Source organism: Priapulus caudatus, unplaced genomic scaffold, assembly GCF_000485595.1.
Source record: "Priapulus caudatus unplaced genomic scaffold, Priapulus_caudatus-5.0.1 Scaffold1, whole genome shotgun sequence".
Lineage (NCBI taxonomy): Eukaryota > Metazoa > Priapulida > Priapulimorpha > Priapulimorphida > Priapulidae > Priapulus > Priapulus caudatus.
Window position 1 is genome coordinate 1,016,572 of NW_014577062.1, and position 22,487 is coordinate 1,039,058.

Consider the following 22,487-nt stretch of genomic DNA (forward strand, 5'->3'; position numbering starts at 1 on the left):
ACTGACTCGACGCGCTATCGATCGCGCGGTGGCTACACACACACACGAGACCGATTACATGACCTCCGTTGCGCGGCGGTATAGACAATCATGTCATAACTACTTACAATTCTGACAACGGATCCCTAGGGCAGCAGTTTATATTGGGCATTGCCTAGCAGCAGCAGCAGCAGTGTGACATTAGTGCAGTGCCAGATACAGCTAACATGCTCACCGTCATTTCATTATCCATGTACCATCATATCAGCGCCCTACCTCAAAGAGCGACAGTCGAAAAAACTCCAATTGTCCATCGATTTGCATTTATTCCAACATGCCAAATAGGCAAACAATAAGTTAATGAGATTGGGCCGAGTGTGCAAAACTAGGCGATTCCACAGCGGGGTGTTCTCTAGGTAAACATTCGGTGCAGTGACTAGCAGTTTTGTCGTGCAGCACTCCAACACTTTGTATCATTTCATTTTACACGGAACAGGTAATTGAAAACGGGGTCGTAGCACGTTCTGCACGTGACACACGACACTGCAGCTCTCCGCTTCACATATGACAGCGATAGCCTTCATATCTCTCATCTGTCCGTTACCGTGAACTATTGGCACACAAATTTGCTACCGAATGTCGTGAACAGCTCAACTGTATCACATTCTACAGAGTAAATCCATGCAAACCACTTGGGGACGGTAACAAGGGATAGGACAGGAACCCTAACCCTTCCCCCACGCCCTCACTCCCCATCCTATCCAGGGAGTAATCACATTCAACACACTCAACGGCTTTACTTCGTAACAGCCAGCTTTATATATATTTCATTGCTAATAATGCCTTTAATATCTTACACGGGTTTCTTGACACACTATCATGAAGGAAAACCACATAAATACATACAACTGATATGTAGTTATCGCTCACACACATCCGAGACTCATTACCACTCACATATCACGCGTCAAAATAACTACATGCACGTTTAAATAACGGCCTCCCTGTTGTTGGCTTCTTCAATCCACAGAAAAAAGCACATATTGTGATTGAAGTAAAATAGAATAAACCATGCGACTATCAAAAAAAGGTAAAATTGTAAAGTTCTTTAAGGACAGTAAAGTTCCTTATATTGATGGGTACGTGTAAATATGTGATTATGCTAGAAGCAAACATCTCTCACATGCGCACATTCATCGTAAGATTTGACTGTGCCATGCCACATCTCTACCAGAACCAGGTTTCAAGAGTACAATATAATCGGAATGTCGAGTGGCTCTACTTCCTGTATGCCACCCACAACCAGTTGTTCCCGATAACGAAAAGCGTCAAATCGGTGTTTATTAATTTACAAATAAACGGTTAACTTCATAAACCATGTTATTTGATGATTGCTTTGATATTTCGTTTAATGACGTCTATATAATCCGTCATCATGGAAATGCCTAACATCCAGATAACAATTAGTAACAGTGACATTAATTTTTAAGTAGAATAAAGGGAGGGCATGTAGCAACTGAAGCTAGATCTGTTACCCTGGCGCTCCTCTTCTCGCTCCGTCACTCAACCCTTCGTGTCCATGGCTTCAGTTCCACCATCCTTCTTGTCCTTTTTGCCATCTCCTGCAACGCGGGAAAACTCGATGTTTAAATCAAGGCAAAAACAAAAATCACAGCGACACCCACGTTTAGTCACACTGGGTCTTTCCCTTTAATCTTCAGCTACAGTCCGCTGGGGATGCATCGCGACTATGGTCTCTGCCCATTCCGTGACAGTAAACCAGGATGTTTGCACACAACCCGCAGTGACCGCCTAGCTTTACAGGGCGATTCTCAAGTTTCTACTTGCTGTATATCATCACTGGTAAAAACTGTGATAAAACGTAAAGTGTGGTAAAACGGTGAGCAGCAGTATATTCAAAGTGCATTACATAGTGTGGCTAGTGCGGATAACACCTCTCGGATACTACTGCGCGGTTGGTTTCCACACCCTCACTTCTACGCGCTCGCGTGTCTGTGCGGGGATGGTCGCGTCCGGTGCAGCAGCAGCAGAGGATACGCCACTGTCATACTGACCCATGTCTCCCGGCGTCGATTCGCTGCCGTCCCGCCGTCGCTTGCGCGGGTTGGCGCTCTTGTTTGGGAAGCGCGGGGTGGGCAGGGGATCCATGCCCAACAGTTTCGAGATCTGTCGGAACGCCATCAGCCGGAGAGCGTGCTGCAAAACGAGTTACGAGAGTTTGGTTGCCATGCATTCGCGCGGTGGTGAGAATGCCGTTCAGAAAGGTGCGGCCACCGTCGCTATCGCTCGACCCCCCTCCAAAGCGAATGCGGCCAATGGCTCCAACGAATGCTGTAACAGGTTCCCCAAGAGCAACTCAACATGCTTTACGTATCTTGAAATGCACACCTGCGCGCTCGTAGTGATCTCCTCCCGCTCTTGGTTCGTCAACGAGCCTGCTGCATCGACGGGGTCCTTCTCACACGGATCGACAAGGCCCGGACCGCCTGTTTAAATGAAAGTGTCAATGACACTGTAGCTCACATTGGGTGTGATAGAAGAGGGAGGGGGGATATATAAAGCAAGAGTATATATGGGAGACGGAGAACTTCCATTATATACTCTTGATAATGATATATGCATAAGTTTTGATGCGAAAATAAATGTTTCAGATCTGAAAGTCTGAAATCTTGACGAGAGATGGCGCTACGCCTAAATGATCGCCATTTTGCTTTTCGAATATCGCGCAAATAAAAACAATAAAATATTCCAGTCAAATTACTGTAACGAAGAATCTAAAACACAATATTACACGTATATAGGTATGATTGTAGAGTTGTTAACCAGTTAGACGAAATAAACATAATAGGACGTTGTCACCTCTCCCATAGGAGTAACAACTGTTTTGGGGCTAGCCTTACACATTCACATACCAAGATTTAACAAAATCGAATGAATTTAGATGGCCATTTTCATTTTTGCCAAAAAGTGGGCATGGCTCGAAAGTAGGTCGACTGGCGTGCTCCAAAATAGGATGTTCAAACCTCTCCCATAGGAGTAACAACTGTATGCAATTTGAAACATGTGGGTCAAACGGTTCTTGAGTTATCGTTGACCATAGACAGACACTGAAATGCATAGTGAAATTGCCAAAATCTACCTAATTTGCATAATTAAAAAAAAATCAAAAACCTGTGTAAGATGTTTTGGGGCCAGTCCTCATTCATTCACATACCAGACATGAGCAAAATCCATTGAACCTGAACTGACTTATGGCCATTTCCATTTTTGCCAAAAAGTGGACGTGGCTCGAATGTAGGTGGACTGGCATGCTCTAAAATAGGACGTTCAAACCTCTCCCATAGGAGTAACGACTATATGCAATTTGAAACATGTGGGTCAAACGGTTCTTAAGTTATTGTTGACCGTAGCCAAATGTTGACAGACAGATGGACGGACAGACGACGGACGACACCCCATGGCAATAGCTCATCTTGACGATGTCAAGGCGAGCTAAAAATGTAATACATGCTCATTCATGCTTTACATCTTGCATAATGAAAACAGAAGAAGTTATTACTTTATACTGTTATATCCAAATACATTTACTATCCGTTAATGTATTTGAATGCTTTAATTTATTCTTACACAATAATGAAGGGTGATGGATGACCTCAATTTTGGATTTGAGGCTGACTATGCTGTTTATATGTGTACATGGAGTAATGGTTTGGTATATTGCCCAAGCACAAACAAGAGGCAATCATCACTGCCGCCTAGCATGGGATTGAATTCTGTTACATACTTTAACCATGGACACAACCAACTGATCTATCCAACATCCCTGCAACATAATATTAAAGAAATGTCCCCTAATGCAATTTCTGAGTGTCAGGCATGAACATCTGCATATACACAAGTGCACGCATGGACGCACACACACACGCACACACATGCATGCACAGGCACAAGCCCACACAAGCTCACACCCACTCATACGCAACTTCACACAGCAAAACAACGCGATGCGGACGATCTCACGGCCTCGCACTCTCACCAGGCAGCAGAATCCCAGAGGCGATCGCTTCGAAGATGCGGCGCAGGGCGTCGCCGGGACTCTGGTTCGGTCCGCCGCTAGCCACGCATTTCTCACACAGCAACTCCATTGCCTGTGAACATGAACACAACCGCTCGTTACTATGACAACAGCATTGTTCCATCGCCTGTGAACACAACCGCTCGTTACTATGACAACAGCATTGTTCCATCGCCTGTGAACACAACCGCTCGTTACTACGACAACAGCATTGTTCCATCGCCTGTGAACACAACCGCTCGTTACTACAACAACAGCATTGTTTCATCGCCTGTGAACACAACCGCTCGTTACTACGACAACAACAGCATTGTTCCATCGCCTGTGAACACAACCGCTCATTACTACAACAACAGCATTGCCCCCAACCAAACGTTACCGCAACAGTGTTGTCGCAACTACTTGTTACAATGTGAACCACACTGTCACAGCCACTCGTTACAGCAACTGCATTGCTGCTATCCTAAGATTGTTTGTGGAGAGTGGGGCACAACTTCCAGCACATCGCCCCGTCCGCTATGCCCAGAATAAACTCTCTCATTAACATTGCTTCTGAGCATAGCAGGGTCAAAGGTCGGTCGTGCACTCACCCAGGTTCTTAGCCGCGACCAGGCAGGCACACGCTGGCACAGGTCGTACATGATGCGAATGACGATGACGCACGACTGCAGTCCGCTCGCCCTAGCCTGAAATAAGCGCAGACGTCCACGACGTTACCTAACAACCTCGCGCCCTCTACAACACACGCAGCGCAGCGGCAACAGCAAGGCATAATTTTTCCCATAATAATAATAATAATAATAATCGGTAACGAGCTAACAACATAGTAGAGATTCGTGTCGGCAGCCGATCGCCAGCGTGCCATGGCTTCGCGAATCGTTTACAGTGCTGTTGCTCTACGCTGGCTGGTTTTAACTGATATCGTGACTATGCTGTGTGCAATACAGGATGCCATCGATAACTTGCGAAATCAAAGATCATGCGAGAAGCAAATCGCTGCCATATAGCAGGTGCATGCAAGCTATAATATATCACTGTAACCTACAAATGCAAGGGTGGTAGAATAAACTGTAGCAAATTGTGAGTATGGTTTAGGTTTTCACACGAGATAGCCACACCCAGACGTAGGCCGCAGTTATACGGCTCGTCGCAGTGATGATAAATGACCTTGAGCACCTTCCCATTTTAGGCTGTGTGACAACATGCTGCTTGAACACCCATGTTACGGTGTTATTGTGTGTACTGTCGCTGAAACGGTCTTCTTGAGTTTGCGTTTTTGTTTGGATAGTTCAGCAATATCGTCTCAGAGAGCCTAATGATGTATGTGGCACCCGTGCTAAAATCCATTGGGTTATTTTGTACTTACATACAAGTGCTACAGGCAGCTAGGTTAACCTTACAGCCTCGTGACAATGAATGTTCAAAATCAGAACTATTCGTAAAGCAATTGCTTTCTTGTGTAGTTTTAAATAAAACAACGTTAACAATGCATCCTACCATTACATGAAAAAATTATGGCAAAATTGAACCATGCAGGGTAGGAGGCAATAGTCCCATTTTAATATCGAATATTGATGTAGTTTCCACTAGGGCCCTATGAAAACACTACTGCCTTTACAGTATTTTGCCATCTTGGATTCAAAAAGTCCAAAACCAAGGAGAAGAAAAAATGTAGGCTTCTTGCAGCCATAGTGTTATTAATTAGATAGTTACTCCACATACTAGTGTCTATTTCAGACAATTTAGATCTGGTCATAGCATGTACACATATATCTAGAGAGGAAGATATAGAAACGGGGAAATTTTTTATATATATATTATATATCTTACTCAAAGCATTTCAAACATGCTATATATATGCTACTCTGATGTGCACATGTATGAGTAAGGAAGCGGACCTAGAGAGATATCACAACCAGTCCATGTATCGGTATGTCAAAAGGAGATTCGCAAAGCACCTGCGCGTGTGTAACACACAACCCAATACAGAACACAAGGCTGCAAAGTATAAATAGTGGAAATGTCCAAACCTGGAACCACTTAGCGTGGCGCAGCGAGGCGAGAGCTTCAAGGCATTTCTGCCTGTCCAGCACGTCCTGATGCTCTTGTTTCACTGGCTCTACAATGTCGAATGGGTGTTTGACCATGAGCGTAGATAGAACAGCGAGCAGGCAGGCAGCCTCATCAGGATGGGGCAGGAAGGGCAGGGAGGAGCTCACGTGCGCGTTTAAATCCTACACACTTCACACATGGCGGCGGTTACGAACACGGTGGTGTGTGTGTGGAAGGGAGGGGGGGCAACGAAATAGCAACTGCGGGAGTTTACATTTTTTTAATGAGAAGCGGAGGAGAAGTGCGCGTATATCGCATCATTCATCGCGTGCGAGTCGCCTGCTGTCCTGCAGCCAAAATGAATCGTCGTTGCTTGTTTCTTGTCAGTTAAGCATTTTGAAAATCTGCGCAGATATCGCCGAGCAGCCATTTATCGAGAACAGTCTCAGAGTACTCGAAATCAGACCCTCCCACCCATGTCCTCACTAGCGGTAATGTTGCACAGCCATACTACAACGCCACACCTGTACAGTCCCTTGCCAAAACAAGCCCACCACAGTGACACAAACTCCTACAATTCTACTCCCTAATAAGAAACACTTGAATAGCTTAGTACTTGTCTCAACAAAACACACCTTTCGGTTATCGGAAATCTTCTCTTTTAGTTTTAAAGCACCGAGAGCATTATATATATATATATATATATATATATTGTAGAGGGGTTAAAAATGCAACTGCAAAAAACAAGCAGGAGTTCAATATGCGGTGAGAGACTCGTGGGGAGCAATTTGCTAGAGGGAGGTGGAGAGGGATGATGCTGTTTCCCCGGAGCCGGCCTGCTCTCGCATGGTCAAAAATCCATCTTGTCACACAACCCCGAGATACTACAAACCCAAATGCTAGATAAACAGACAGAAACATGGTTAAGTGAGAATCAGTGCAATGGAATATGATGTGGGCTATTCCTAGCACGGCATGGGGATCGCTCGCTCGCACTTCTCCCCACTTCATTGTGCCCCACACAACATGTGCGCAGTCACAGTGCCAACAGCAGTGACTATGTTCCAACACAGAAGCCGAAGAGCAACAGTTAGCAGGCAGTGCGCAAAGCCACTATAACATCTGTCTCGTTGTTTCCCCCACGCTCAAAAATTATTTCCCCACCATCTTGACATTATTGACCAGATTAAAGAAGTACCCTACCATGAATGCGCAATTGTGCATACTGTTGTCTCGACGGCTGTCGTAGATATTGGAGCATCTTCATATTGCAATGTGCTGGGAGGAGCGCAAGTCAAGATGAATCACCTGCAAGCAGCGAGTGCTGTCACGCGTTCCTCCCAGCACTGCTTGCGCTAAGCCTAGTGAGCTGTTAGACCCGTGCAAACCGCACCTGCGTCCTGCAGTGCCGTGCCTGCCATCACACCCACGATTGTTCTGAGTGACTCGGGCAAGCAATGCTGGCGCTAGGAGGCTTTCCCAAGCCCCGCAGCGACGCAAGAGGAGGAAGCTGCGAGCGATCACCATGGAAACCAGGCGGTGACAAAAGGCGAGATCTCACGTTTTCGGTGGTTGCCGATTGGAATCGTATACATGTCAGTAGCATTGGGCCCCGTTCTCATTTTGCGATCTCAACAACTGCAGTGAACCGATTATAGTTTTTTTTTATAATCCATGTCATCCCTATGGATGCCAAAAACACGTGCGCACAGTGAGCTTGTGTGCAAGTGTCTTGTTTAAAAATATGAAGCAATCGGCCAACAGCCAGGGGGCAGGGCGTGCTGGAGCATGCCTTTCCCCACTACAAGGCTGATTACATCGGTTCCGGTCCGCGTACTGACAAATGTATCGCCCCACGGTTCGCTCGAGACCGAGAGGAAGCTGTGGAGGGTGGGAGGGTGCTGGGAGGTGGGGAGTCGTTGCGCTGACCGTCAGCTGCACTCACCACCGCCTCCGGCACCCGCGACGACGGCCGTGCTCTCGCTGCTGTCCCGCATCACCTGTGACGTGAGCGTGACGACGACGCACGCCTCCAGACCGTCGGTCGTCGACACGATCGTGAAGCCAGCGTCGGCGAGGCAACGCTTCACCTCGTACTTCTCCTCCGTGACGGCCTGCGCGCAATCAAGATGGCGTTACGCGCAGTGCAATCAAGACAGCATTGTGTGCGGTGCAATCAAGACAGTATCACGCCAGGAGTGTATAATATAGATATCATCTCTAACAATATAATAATATATGTAGAATCTATATTTTACACTTCTGGTTACGTGCCGGGCAATCAACACGACATTAGGAATAATGTAATCAACACGGCGTTACCACTAGTCCCAATTACTGCAGCATTACAGGCAGTGCAATCACTTGCAATCGACACAGCATTGCGATCAGCACAAACCATGCAAACACAGCGCTACAAGCTGTGAGCGATGCAGCACTGCTCCTTGAGCATGTTGATCTAACGGGTATGGAACCAAGGAGGACCCCATCTGCAGTTGTGCTGTAACAGTTCTTAATCATTTATGTATTATAATTATATTATGTGTATCATTTAATGTATATATAGTTTTCCGTAATATTGCAATTGAGGGTTGTGCGGGTGCCAACGTTGAACTGTTATATGGTTTATTAAACTTTTCATTATCTGATGTTAATAAACATTTCCGTCTACAGTGTATGCGTGCGTGCCTCACTAGCCCTATAACTTCAACTCGTGACACTTCGACTACACGCCAGCACAATGAAATAGTTTGATCAGCTTTTCGATGAATGACAATCACGCCAATTACGCACACAAAGAGATCTGTCTGCGATGATAATTAATCGCTTAGAAAACAATGATTAGTATATACGTACAGCAAGCTGCTTTGGCAGGATTTCAACGATGCGATCGAGAAGGTTGCGCGTGGGCTTGTCCCTACACAGCAGTACTAGCTCGACACGCAGACTACCATGCAGCAGCAGTCCCTTGGCGAGAATGCCCACTCTCATGACTCCCTTTAGCGCCCGTTCCTTCTTCTCCGCACTGAGAAAGAAGATCAGCAGTTCTAATACGCCAATATGCATGCTCCACTCAATATTACACGTTGCTAAAACAAAACGTTGGCAGACGGCTATTGGAGTTTGTACATAGAAACAGTAAGAAGGTTCCCTCGCTTTACATCATTGTTATGCTAATTGACACTATCTCATGGTATGTTTACCATTCTATAGTTTGTACTGATATTCACACAAAGTGAAAAAAATTCTTAAACCTTTGCTAAAATTTTGTAATGCCATTAATGGGTTCATAAGTACTGGGCCCCAGATCTAAGGATGCATTTTTACAGAGATGTGTTAAATTGAAAATGCAATGTTAGCATAATTAGGACTTATTTGTGCAATTTAACAACCAAATGGAATTATGTACCCTTGACGCTGCTCGTTATTGGTTTTGTCTGCTTTTACATCATCGTCTTTTTTAACCTCTTTGTCATCATCCAGCTTTGGACCCTCGCTGAAAAACAATGTCTCACATTTGTATACACATTACACGTACACATAACGAACGCAGGAAACTTTTTATGAGAAGCTTTTTTTAACATAGGCTTTATATGAAAATTTAATTCAGCCAATCACAATTGTTTGCTTAAAAAACCACTCGCGCGCATCACTCTCGCATTGACGTGTCTCTCCTGACTGACCGCAGCCGACCACTTTCTCTGCCGATAATGCTTTTTACGCGTGGATCAATAATCGCCGGCGACGGCGGTCGCTTACGTTTCGGTGATGATGTCCGACACGAGCTTGAGAGCTTTCTCGCTTGCCGACACGATGGACTGCACGGCCTGCAGCTCCTGCTCGTTCGGGTAGATCATCGAGTGCTTGGCCATCACGTGGCGGTCGTCGTAGCTCTGCGGACGCCGTGGCTGCGCGCACGGAGAGAGGCAATCGCACACGGTTAGCTCGCTAGCCAGTGAGCAATCAGATTTCGCTTATGACTGCCGACGAGTAAAGCGATCGTGTTGGGTGAAGCCCAACTGCATGTTCGGCTAGAGACATGTAGGGGGAATTTCTACACGAAGGAGTCGAAGGCGGTGTAATGAACCCGCTGGTGTTTACGGAGGAGTTAGCGGGGACTGTTAAGACTGTTTCACTGTTAGACTGTTTCACTGCATAATTGCCATTAATGGGAAAAGCCAAAACTGTCCTTCATAGACTGGCGTCTGTTATATACCATTCTCAGCTAATGGCCCTGTCACACCTTGACGATTTAGCCAGCGTATGCCAGACGTATCAAAAATTTGGTGAAGCTGAATATAAGTTACACATACGTTCAAAGCACGTTACTCATAAGTCGAAATACGTCAAGATAATGTCTAGCGTACCAAAAACTCATTTCTAACTTATGAGTAACGTGCTTTGAACGTATGTGTAACTTATCTCCAACGCATATTGACGTATGTAGACGTATTTGACGTGTTCCGGACGACCACAGAACTTACTGAACGTGTTTCTAACTTAGAGCTACCGTATAATGGCGTATTGGCAGCGTTTAGGGGAATTGGTATATAAAACTGGTACTGGCATGTTGATAGTGCGACGGTGATGTTGATACTGCGATGTCTAGTGCGGTTATGATTTGAATCGCCGAGCGGGACCCTTTTTATAGGCTACGACACGTGATCGTCGGCGATACGCTGCCGCGCGCTATGCATATTAAGTTAGACTATCGTTGGGCATAAGTTGTGAACGCCGGCAACACGCTAAGCATTCGTTGGTATAAGTTATCTATAAGTTATCGAAACGTTCTATATAAGTTACTAATACGTTATGCATACGTCCAACTCGTTATGAATACGCTATGTATATGCCCAAAATTGAAAAAAACATCGATAGTTCAGCGTATGCCAGCGTTTTAGAGAAATTTTGATACGTCGGCATACGCTGGCTAAATCGTCAAGATGTGACAGGGCCATAACACAAGTTTCATTGTAGTGACGGGTCCTGGTGAGATGCAATGTCAGTGTTGGATAAAAAAACGCAAGAAACGGGAGGAAAATAAATGGGGTGCAGTGAGCATTTGGATGAGGAAAATATGGGAAGGGACTCCTGCAACGTAGCTCTTACCGGGGCGGGATGTATGAATGCGGGACGCGGCAGGCCACCGGGAGCATCGGGCTGTCGGAACCACAGGCGGTTCTCCATCTCCTCAAACCTGCGCCGCTCTTCAAATCTGCAGAAGAAAGGTGACCGACGACATGAAAAGACAAGACATGACTTGATCACGAATGCAATACAATGCAATGCTAGTCAATCGGCAGCACGAATTAACTACCAACAGATACATGCTGCTTTCCTGCCCGAGTTCTGAGCACCACCTCATACTCAAACAAATAAGCATGCATGTATTATCTTAGAAACTTCGTGTAGGTTCAAGTCTCTAATATCCAAACAAAACAGGACCTATCGGTAGTCGGACGAAGCGGAAACGTAGTTGGGGTGAAACACATCACAGATTAAATGGAAGAGCGGAATAAGTATGAAATATGGTTTATTAATAAGCATTATACAGTATAACTAAAACTATATGGTAAAGAACTAATGTTGGTTATTAGGTAGTCATTAATTATATAAATAAATGAAACATCATTACAGTACAAACATAAATCACTACTGAGGACAAGCAAATAAAGTCACGTCAATTACAGTATGTGACACATTGACAGATAATGCAGCATGGGAAACATGGGCAACGTGGTATGCATGTGCCCACAGTACAGCACTGTACAGTAAATACATAGAATGCAGATTAACCATGTCAGATAAAACAGGAATGTTGGATGACCGTAGGTCAGTTAATCGAGACTCTACTGTATACCAAAACCTACTGCTGCCTGTCATTGATTACGAATGTTACATGTATGGCCTAGATTACCTCATCTGTGCATCTCTACGTCGCCAGAATTCCTCCTTCTGTAGCTGCCTCTGGAGTTTCTCTTGTTGCCGCCTCTGCCATAAGCTTGGCTTAATCTCTACCACCAGATCTGGATTCACCTTTTTCTACAAGACAAGCATGCAGAGCAATGCAACACTAAAACCAAACCACTCCTTTGAAATTTACAATGTTAAATCCTGTTAAATAAATAGTGATGTAAAAAACTGTTAAATAATAGTAATGATTATGGAAATGACGATAATGAATAGTGAAGTGACTCAGATACAAAATTGTCATACCTTGTACTGAAGCCTGTGTCTGCGCCCTTTCATGTGCATCTCTTTGGCATTAGGGTCATTGAACCGACATTCACATAGTTTACACGTGAAACTGATGATTTTTCCTTCATCATTTTTAACCTCCTCTATGTACTCCTCTCCTGCAGTTCAAACATAACACAATCCTACTCAATATTGTGAAAACGGGCACCAATACATGACAGTAAATTTAAACTATGAATGAACTATGAAATGGTAAACTATTGAAAGGCATAGGCAAAGCAGCGCACCGACTGGAATGACATCTGCCTCCTTGTCTAGCGTGGCAGGCTCCGCAGCAACCTTGTCTGCCTTGACAGCAGGCACCACAGGCACCACTGAATTTGTCTTCACCTCTGCTGCCTTGGCTACAGTAGTGCTGAGCTTCGCACCACCTATAATCAATATTAACACATTCGGCATATCAGCACGCACCCACTCACGCACACCTGCAAGCAAGCCTTGAGTGGCCATAAAAAATATATATTCTAACAGTAGCAACATGGCACAACATGACTGTCGTCAACTTAACCATACAGCTATTGGTAACTTATCGCCGCTGCCAAAACATGACAAATGTAATAAGATAGACAGATATTCCAGATTTTAATGGACAGAGGAAGAAGGGTTAATCCGTTCCTTGCTATCTGACAGCAGAACCACCACCAAACCGGTGCAACTTACCGACGAATGTGATTTTTGGAACGGCGGTGACTTTGTTTGCGACCGACGCGACGACAGTGCTGTTCTTTGGTGACAAAGAGCTTGGAAGCGTTGTTGTTGATCTGGAAGTTTTTACCATCACCGGCTCTGCACTGGGTATAGGCTTTCCGAGCCGCGTGTGGAGTTTGACAACCTATCACCACGGTAACGCTCCTTCAATATGCATATATCTCACAGCATAATCCTCCTCGAAATGACCAGTTAAAGGAAGGAAGCTATAACATCGAACTTGATCATCTACTGTTTGAGAATAACTGCTCTTTACAAGCTTCTGCATCTAGCAATAGCAAGGCAAAACCCCAGAAAACACTGAGACCATGAATATATATATATATATATATATATATATATATATATATATATATATATATATATATATATATATATATATATATATATATATGTAGGACATTAGAGCTTCATGCTTCCTTCACAATATACCATTATCTGCTAGGACATGATGCAATGGTGACATATTATTAGCACTGATCGATCATCTGTTCGCCACAGACCTTCTGATGTTTGGAGCCCCGGATGTGAGCATTGTACGCATCCTGGCCAGTGCAGGTGACATCACACAGCTCACAACGAAGCGATTTCTGACCACGAGTTGCAGATGTTGCACTGCCCGCTTTCAAAGCTGCCTCTTTCTTCTTGTGCTTCTGCCCTTCTAAATGTTCCTTGTACGTCTACATAAACAACACAAGATTAAGAGACGTAAACACGGTTATCACACACTGTACACATAACACCTATGACATAGACAACACCTTAAGTAGCTGCCAATTTCCGATTATGGAGAAACAAGTACCATTTATAAGTAGTAGTTGAGAACCTGAAAGTAAATTAGGATGAAATAACTTTCTATCTGTGATTTACACTCTCAATTGTAGACTAGATTGAGATTCAAGGTAAAATTGCAATACCTGTGGCCCAGCGCAACTAATTTTGCACACATCGCAATAATGCAATTGCATGGACTTTGGTGGACCCGACTTTCCACCCGTCTTGCTCTTGTTGTTCTGGAAGTTTTTCTTGTACTGCCAGGTGGTGTTCACACCCGTCTTCTTCACCACATGCTGCTGCTGAATTAGAGAGGTCGCCGCACTGTAGACTGCAGCGTCGTATCCTGGGAGAAAACCACAAGCAGATATAAACCTACCACTACTACTTGCCTCATATAAAAAAAATCATTTTTATTTATATTAATAAATTAATTTTAAATTAATTACATTAATTTCATAGCTTGAGAGATTAAGTAATTCATGTTAAAACATAAATCAGGCAATTTTTAATGGTAGCTTCCCTCAAACTTTCCACATAAATTTGTGTAACAAACCACTGTAATTTGTAATGAAAGTGTCAATGACACTGTAGCTCACCACAAAAAAGGACACAAATGAGTGAGTGAGAAGAAGTCAGTTTTAATTGAGCAACCATCGACATACATTATAGAAACGAAGAGTATATATGGGAGAACTCCCATTATATACTCTTGATAATTATATGTGTAATTTTTTAGGTGAAAATAATAAATAATATTATATATAAATTATAAATCATTTATAAACCAATGAATCACAATTTGTGACGGTAGATGGCGCTATACCCGCTTTGGTGTTTCTTAGCATAAATCATTATATCATAATAATAGTATAAATCATAATATGTTCATAGCAAAAATTTTGCATTAAAGATATTGTCAATGAAATCTTGTAAAACTAACCAGACGAGTGTGACACCACAGACTGTTTAATATCTGCAACCATCATTTCAATCGAGTCAATGTAACCACTTTCAGATATCAAGTTTTTAATATAAATTATTTTATGAAATCAAACTTTGTAGTCTAGACAGAGAGGCACCTCGACTTTACCGTAACCGTTTTCGAGATAGAACGTGCTAAAAACCCAACAAATGTAATCCGAACTAACAGCGACCTGACAGAACTCTCGACTCATTCACTCGATAACTCGCTCAGAATACTATAATCTCCCAGCAACAAAAACTTTGCGCTTTCCCTATCAGCTAGCCATGTACGTGACCAGAAAAACCATTGAGTCATAACCTGCCAGTGTTTATAATTTTACATAGCATGGTTCATACATACACAGGGGTAGAAGAAATTAACTTTTGAACAAGGGAGTCCAACGGACACCCTACCCTCAAAAGGAGGTCCGCAGCAAAATGAGAGAGTTTGCAGTCTGAAGTTCAAAACTAAAGCATAACAACAATAACGCATGTGCTTATTTTGAAGATTCGTGCGATGCACGTCTGTCAAATTTCTTTGGACATTTGCTGTAAAAATACGGTAATTCCTCGAGGCCGTGCTCTGGAACGAACTATAGTTAGTATAGCAGAATTTTCAGGGAGTCACACGGACTCCTGCATATGTCAAATCAGGGAGTATTTGACTCCGGACTCGCGTTAATTTCGCACCCTGCATACATAACACGGCAAGTGTGCGAGCAATCGCCGCATAGCGGCAATGGTAAACGTGTTTGAAACATTCGACCCAAACGTTTCACTTTGTAGTCTAAAAGCTTCAAATAAATGAATGTATTTCTGAGCAATTTGTATTCACCTATCACACATATATAGGCAAGTAGAAGCGTGCAATGTTAAAATAATTCATTTTTGCCTGATTTTATGTTTGCCGCTTGAAAGTTCGAGGGAATATCCCTTTAATATCGTTCGACTTTTTATTAACTTGCTTGATGATAGTTCCGCAATATATTTTAATTTTATTCCTACAATTAAGACGGCTTTGCTCACCAGAATAGGTAGTTGTTGGAGGCAGCGTAGTGCTGGCCACGAATGTTGTCGTAGATGGATAGACGTACGTATCAGTCTGAGACATCACAGCAGGAGCAACTCTCGCTCCTACAACAGCAAATGTATAAGACAGATTCGACAGAATCATTTGCAATAGGCAGTACCATCTAGTATAGGTGTAGTATTAAAGAGACAGCAACTGCTAACACAGAAAACGGACTTGTATTAAAACCCAGCCATTCCAACTGACTTACGTTTCCCACTAAAATAAACAACATGACTTTAAACACGGTTACTACTGTCTACACACACCAGAGAAAAAATTAAAATTAATTTTTCGGAGGCTACTTTTCAAGCTCGCGTGCATGAAAATAGCACTCTAAAATTTGGTTTGCATTGAACTCTATGCAAATTTACGGGGGCTCTTTTTGGCATTTCCAGGGCTCTTTTTGGCATTTCAGGGGCTAAATCGCCCCGAGCCCCAGAGTATTTTTTTCACTGACACACACACACATATACCATCACATGGAAGCATGTGCACACAAAAATGCATACACACACACAGACACACACGAGAATAGAACATCTACACACGTATGCAAGTATGGGAAAGATAAAAAGCACGTACTTTGCTGGTAGGCGGTGTCTGCGGACGAGTATGTGACAACCGCAGGAGCAGCTGCCACGGGTTGCACATACGCAGTGGGTGCGCCATAGACGGCAGCCGACGCTTGTGAGGTGTACGCATACGTGTCGCGATACGCCTGCGTCGTCAGCGGCGCTGTGTCCTAATGCAAACAGCAATTCAAATGCATTTAGGCAATTATAGGAATTTGCATTAATGAATTCCCCATTTCACCGCTGAAAGACCCTTATTTCCAATCGATGCTCACAATGCACGTCAATATATTACGCAAAGCAGTAAGGGGAAAATTTCTCCTATATCCGTAGGCAAATTTAAAAGAATTTGCCAGAGCACCAAAGCCCAGGATATAAAACAATATGACATCATTCAATTCTTCGCCAATCGGTACTGTAAAAAAAGTACACCGTCCATCCTTATTATCCTTTCAGGGGTAGAAATAAGGAGAAAAAAAGAGATTTGAAAGAGTTTGAAATTTAGATGGTCCTCCTAAATTGACAATCTGACCAATCACGCACCAGCTTACATCATGCCAAATATTTGCTATGGTCAACACTGGATTAGCAATAATCGATACGTGGAAACTTCAAAGAAAATTACCGTAAATTGAGACCAAAACATTCAATGGTCCGTCGGACCATTGACTTTGAAAATCTGATGGTCCTCCTGATTATTTGATGGCGCTGGACCATCGGACCATCGCTTATTTCGACCCCTGTCCTTTACAAATTACTTGTTTCAGTTTTGATCCAGAAAAATAATCTGTACGATCCCTGCTATCTACCTGTCTGGGTGCAGTTGTGTAGAATGTGCCACCAGCAGGTCCAGGGGCCGCCTGATAGGCTTCATATGCTGGCCGTGCTGCCACAGCAGCCGTTGCAGAGTAGGCTGCCTGCGGAGCCGTGGCATAAGCCACTGCCGCAGTGCCTGCTGGGTATGCTGCTGCTGTGGGCTGCGCACTGCAACACATTATAATGAAAGTACATGAAAACACTACACAGTCATCAACGTCAGTCATAACTTTCTAGACAGGATTATAGTTGCGTAAGTTTGTATTGGCTGCACATTCTGAAGGCATGCTAGACTGAATTGCATAGAACTGCCACATCCTGGCTGGCTATGCGTACTCAGTATGAATGCAACTACCACTAAGTGTAAACCAACCATGCTTATTCATAATGGCTCTTAAAACTCTTCTCTGTACTTCCACGCCATTAATAACCAAATGCACGCTATCGTCAAGTAAGTCTTTGTCTCGTTAAGTATGAAAGCAAATGGACTGCCGTACCCGTAGCCTCGAGACATTAAGATACGGCTGCAGCGCATGCGTGGTGTGACTGCCGTACCCGTAGCCTCGAGACATTAAGATACGGCTGCCGCACCCGTAGCCACTGCCTTTGTTTAAAGATTCAAAGGTTTTTTCGTATGGAAGGGTCAGGCTGCTAGTAGTAGTACTAAGTGAAAAAGTTGTAGAGCCTGGTAAGTCTAAGCATTGACGCCCACAGATAGAAGCACTGGAAGCACAGTGCTTACAGTAAATTTTGGGTTAAACAATTTTGTTCCAACATAATGTTCCTAAATCTCTCTCGCAAGACTCACCAGATTGCATCTCCAGATGTCTACCATTCAAAAATTTTCAGGGGGGGGCATGCCCCCAGACCCCCCTAGCATGCAGCGCGCCCACGGCGCTTGCTTTTTATTATCACTGAGGATTTTATCCTTCTGTGCTTCTAAGCTCTAGTTTCTTAAGACCTGTGGGCGCCAGTGGCGCTATGTATGAGGCATGTTTTTTATTTTGTATAATGTCTTGCTGCATATGGAATGATATGACAAGATTAATTACAACTTGTAAAACAATGCATTTTACTAAGGAACAACAACATTGTCAACAAGTTTTTAGTATTTTAATTTTTACTATTACTTATTATATTAGTATTACTATTACTATTAGTCACAGGCACTTGAAGCGTATCAACTGTAAACACACGCCGCCGCCATTGCGCGTACACTGACACATAAATATATATTTATGTGTCAGTGTACGCGCAATGGCGGCGGCGTGTGTTTACAGTTGATACGCTTCAAGTGCCTGTGTCCCTACTATTACTAGTTAGTTATTGTCATTGAGTACAATTCAACACACTTGGTTAACTGATAGCGTACTCTATTAAACTAATTTGTATTTAATTCATAATTGTAACCACAAAACAGTTTGTGAATAGGATTTATAGGCCCATTTTCTAGTCATACACTGTACTCTGTACTGTAGTCTGTACACAGTACCGGTACTGTAGTCTGTACACAGTACCGGTACTGTAGTCTGTAGACTGTAGTGTAGAGTACGCGGCTACCCGAGTACCGCCTACCGGTCAGTAATAATATTAATAACCTAGACCTGCCCCTTACGTGGTACACATCTAAACACAATTGTTTGTTACACCTTTTTTAGCAGGTTATTGTGTGAAATTTGCAATCACCGACACACTTACCCGTACGCTGAAGCGGCGTGTGTGAATCCGAAGTAATTGTTAGTTGCCATTTTTCATCGCCGTCCTTTCTCCTACACGCAAATTTTGTATTCTTGTAATATTGGCAGTGTTACTAAATTTCCGAATATTACCGAAGATTCTCGAAGATTCGATACCCGAAACTAAAACTGCACGGTCATCATGATAGGCAATAAATAAATAAATTGATGTGCACACATCTTACAATGAACACTTACGAAATTCAGTCTATCTATACCTCGTAAGTTGTGGTTCGATACATGAGCATTAGTTTGTGTTTATCGCATTAAAGATAAGAGAACAGTATATATAAGGCGCTGACGGCATTTAGCCTTTACAAATTACAAGTTTACCGTTTATGTAGACTTCGACCCGATCGTAGCACATAGCATAGCACAAGCACTTGAAGCAGGAGATGGCAGAGCCGAATGTAAATCCTCATCATATCCAGCTAAAGGCTGCAGAAAATCTTATTATACACACAGGGAACATCGCAAGTTGGAGTCGCCTACGAATGACAACAACGTCTCCGGCAGAAGAGGTATTATTACGAACCGTTACGTTAGTAAATTGGAAGGTATTATTTACCCGACCGTCGTGTACCGAGTGATGAAAAATGGCATTGCGTGCACGACCGTCGTGTACCGAGTGATGAAAATCGCATTGCGCACACGACCGTCGGGTACCGAGTGATGGAAATGGCGTTGCGCGCACGACCGTCGGGTACCGAGTGATGAAAGGAGGTGNGGAGGAGGCGGAGAAGGGGAGAGAGTGGTGGAGAGAGAGGGAGAGTGAGGGAGGAGGAGGGGAGGGGGAGAAGTGTGAGAGGGGAGAAGGGAGCAAGCTGGTGGGAAGGAGGAGGGGGAGAAGAAGCGGCAGAAGGGAGGAGGGGCGAAGCTGGGTGGAGAGAGGAGGCAGGGGGGGGGTGAGAGGAGGGGGAGAAGGAGGAAGCGAGGCAGGGGGGGAGAAGCTGGTGAGAGGCAGGAGGAGGCTAGAGGCGAGCGCGCGAGAGGGGGAGGACTGGTGGCGGAAGGAGCGAGGGGAGAAGTGTGTGGAGAGGAGGGGAGAAGTGGTGAGAAGGAGAGGAGACAGAGCTGGAGGAGAGGGCGGAGAAGCTGGTGGAGGAGGAGGAGGAGAAGCTGGTGAAGAGGGAGAGAGCCACCTGCTCCCAGCCTCTCGCTTCTCCACCAACCTTCTCCCTTTTCGCCCCTCCTTCTCCGACCAGCTTCGTCCACGCCCTCTTCTTCTCCACCACCTTCTCCCTTTTCCCCTTCCCTTCTCCACCACGCTTCTCCCCCTCCTGCCTTCGCGCCACCGACTTCTCCCTTCTCCCCCTCCCTCCTTCTCCACCACCTTCTCCCTTCTCCCCCTCTCCTTCTCCACCAGCTTCTCCCGCCTCCTCCTTCTCCACCACCTTCTCCCTTCTTCCCCCTTCTCCTCTCCACCAGCTTCTCCCCCTCCTCCTTCGCACCACCTTCTCCTTTCCTCCCCCTCCTCCCCCTCCTCCACCAGCTTCTCCCCTCCTCCTTCTCCAGCTCTCCCTTCTCCCTCCTCCTCCTCCCACCTCCCTCCTCCTCCACCTCGCGCTTCTCCCCGCTCCTCCTTCTCCACCACTCTGCTCTCTCCACCAGCTTCTCCCCTCCTTCTCCACCAGCTTCTCCCTATCTCGCCCCTCCTCTCCTTCTCCACCAGCTTTCTCCCCCCTGCCCTCCTTCTCCACCACCTTCTCCTTCTCGCCCCTCCTCCTTCTCCACCAGCTTCTCCCCTCTCCTCGCTTCTCCACACCTCGCCTTCTCCCCCTCCTCCTACCTACCCACCAGCTTCTCCCCCTCCTCTTCTCCACCACCTCTCCCTTCTCCCCCTCGCTGCCTCTCATCCACCAGCTTCTCCCCCTCCTTCTCCACCACACCTTCTCCCCTTCTCCCCCTCCTCCTCCTCCACCAGCTTCTCCCCCTCCTCCTTCTCACCAACTTCTCCCTTCTCCCCTCCTCCTCCTCCACCAGCTTCTCCCCCTCCTCGTTCTCCACCACCTTCTCCCTTCTCCCCCTCCTTCTTCTCCACCAGCTTCTCCCTTCTCCCCCTCCTCCTTCTCCACCACCTTCTCCCTACTCCGCCTACTAGTGTGCACAACCTATCGTAACACAAAGACGAGCTGTCATTGGTCGGGTCGGGGAGGGGCGGGGCTATCTCAAATATTTCGCACTCGGCAGATATTTCGCGCGACACCGGTCGTCCGGTCGTCCGTCCGTCCGTCAACAGTTGGGCACAAATCTTAACCGCTCGTACGGTGACGATATTCGGGTCGTTGTGGGGGATCGTCAAAACGAGTTGGGATGTCGAAGCTGGGGGTCAAAGGTCAAAGGTCAAGAGGTGTAAAAGAAGGGGGAACATTCACTCCTTAACTTAAGGTATAGGGAGGAAATGCAGAATTGCGGCACAAATCTAAACGGCTCGACCTAGGCTCGTGATAGTCGGTGTATAGCATATCATGGTAGGAAAAGCCATCACTGTGCCGAAATTGGAGGTCACAGGTCAAAGGTCAATGGAGCACAGGGCAGATTTTAGACATTTTCTGAGGACATGGTCTGACGGAGCAATTGGAAAACTTTTTTGTTTCAGCGGTGACCTATCATTTTTATGGCTTTATTGAAAGGACCATGAAATGTGCTTTCCACTGACGTGCGAAGAGTAAGTGTCTGATAACCTTTTGACCCTCAAGAGGAGGGTTAAACATGGATTTGTTGACTGTTAACAATGGAGTGAACTGATTTTGCTATTAGAGCCTCCTCCCCCCACCCTCCATCTGCGATAGTGGGCGTGTCCTAACAATGATGTGTACGCAACTGCGTGTCTACATATCTGCGCCTAACAAATGTGGTACTACGCACGACTGAAATTTTACGTTTATAATCGTAGCAACAGACCTCAGATGAGCCCAGACGCTCTGCGGCTCTTGTTTAATGTTATTTTTAGTCCAAAATTCTAGGTAGGGTCGCGTAACCGTAAAAAACAATTATTATTTTTTAAATGGCAGTTGATCATGCGGTCTTTGTACTTTTAATGGACCACGCACCCTGTTGACATTGATAGCCATTGCTATCGATATTGCTCCCAAAAATACATTTCCAATCGGCCTGGCCCTCCTACTCCTAGGATCAAAATGTACAAATCTATAAGATGAACGGTTATACTTCTTTTCTTAATCTTAAAACGTTGAACTTCAGGAACTTCATGCTCTGATCAGCTAATGAAGACCTATATTCAGCTGGTACCGCAGCCGGTCTAGCAGTAAAGCAGAAAAGGTCTATGTCCCTAGGGTACTCCACCTTAAAACGCAAACGATTACGTTTCTATAAAGTCTATCTGTTATAGACACATGTCTTAGCTATATGTGAATTTTATGTGAGTTTATTGAAGCACGAGTAGTTTTAATATGCGCAAATATGCGTGCGCGGTATCGCTTATATGCTAATACACG

General features: G+C 44.8%; 2 protein-coding genes across 2 annotated transcripts in view; one reads left to right on the top strand and one right to left on the bottom strand.

Annotated features, from left to right (window-relative positions):
- Nucleotides 1-19,435, bottom strand: LOC106811472 (zinc finger RNA-binding protein-like). Its single transcript, XM_014815144.1, has 22 exons — nt 19,363-19,435; nt 18,992-19,062; nt 17,287-17,461; nt 16,488-16,647; nt 15,860-15,967; nt 14,011-14,213; nt 13,597-13,773; nt 13,046-13,217; nt 12,613-12,756; nt 12,344-12,483; nt 12,045-12,169; nt 11,237-11,342; nt 9,887-10,035; nt 9,537-9,623; nt 8,984-9,152; nt 8,073-8,241; nt 6,106-6,194; nt 4,666-4,761; nt 4,037-4,148; nt 2,389-2,486; nt 2,055-2,196; nt 1-1,601 (listed from the first exon to the last, which is right to left on the bottom strand). The coding sequence occupies exons 2-22, from the start codon at nt 19,039-19,041 to the stop codon at nt 1,543-1,545; spliced, it is 2,730 nt and encodes a 909-aa protein (XP_014670630.1). The 5' UTR covers nt 19,042-19,062; nt 19,363-19,435; the 3' UTR covers nt 1-1,542.
- The window catches only part of LOC106811555 (glutamate--cysteine ligase regulatory subunit-like), a 24,454-nt gene continuing 21,156 nt past the window's right edge, over nt 19,190-22,487 (top strand). Inside the window, exon 1 of the mRNA XM_014815264.1 lies at nt 19,190-19,550. Coding sequence (XP_014670750.1) covers nt 19,425-19,550 — 126 coding nt within the window. The 5' untranslated portion in view covers nt 19,190-19,424. The remainder of the gene's footprint in view (nt 19,551-22,487) is intronic.

Coding starts and splice junctions, on each gene's coding strand:
- LOC106811472 (XM_014815144.1), bottom strand. CDS start 19,041: ATGGCAACTAACAATTACTTCGGATTCACACACGCCGCTTCAGCGTAC. Junction 16,648..17,286: donor ACACAACTGCACCCAGACAG/GTAGATAGCAGG, acceptor TGTTTGCATTAG/GACACAGCGCCGCTGACGAC. Junction 1,602..2,054: donor ATCGACGCCGGGAGACATGG/GTCAGTATGACA, acceptor CCCGCGTTGCAG/GAGATGGCAAAAAGGACAAG.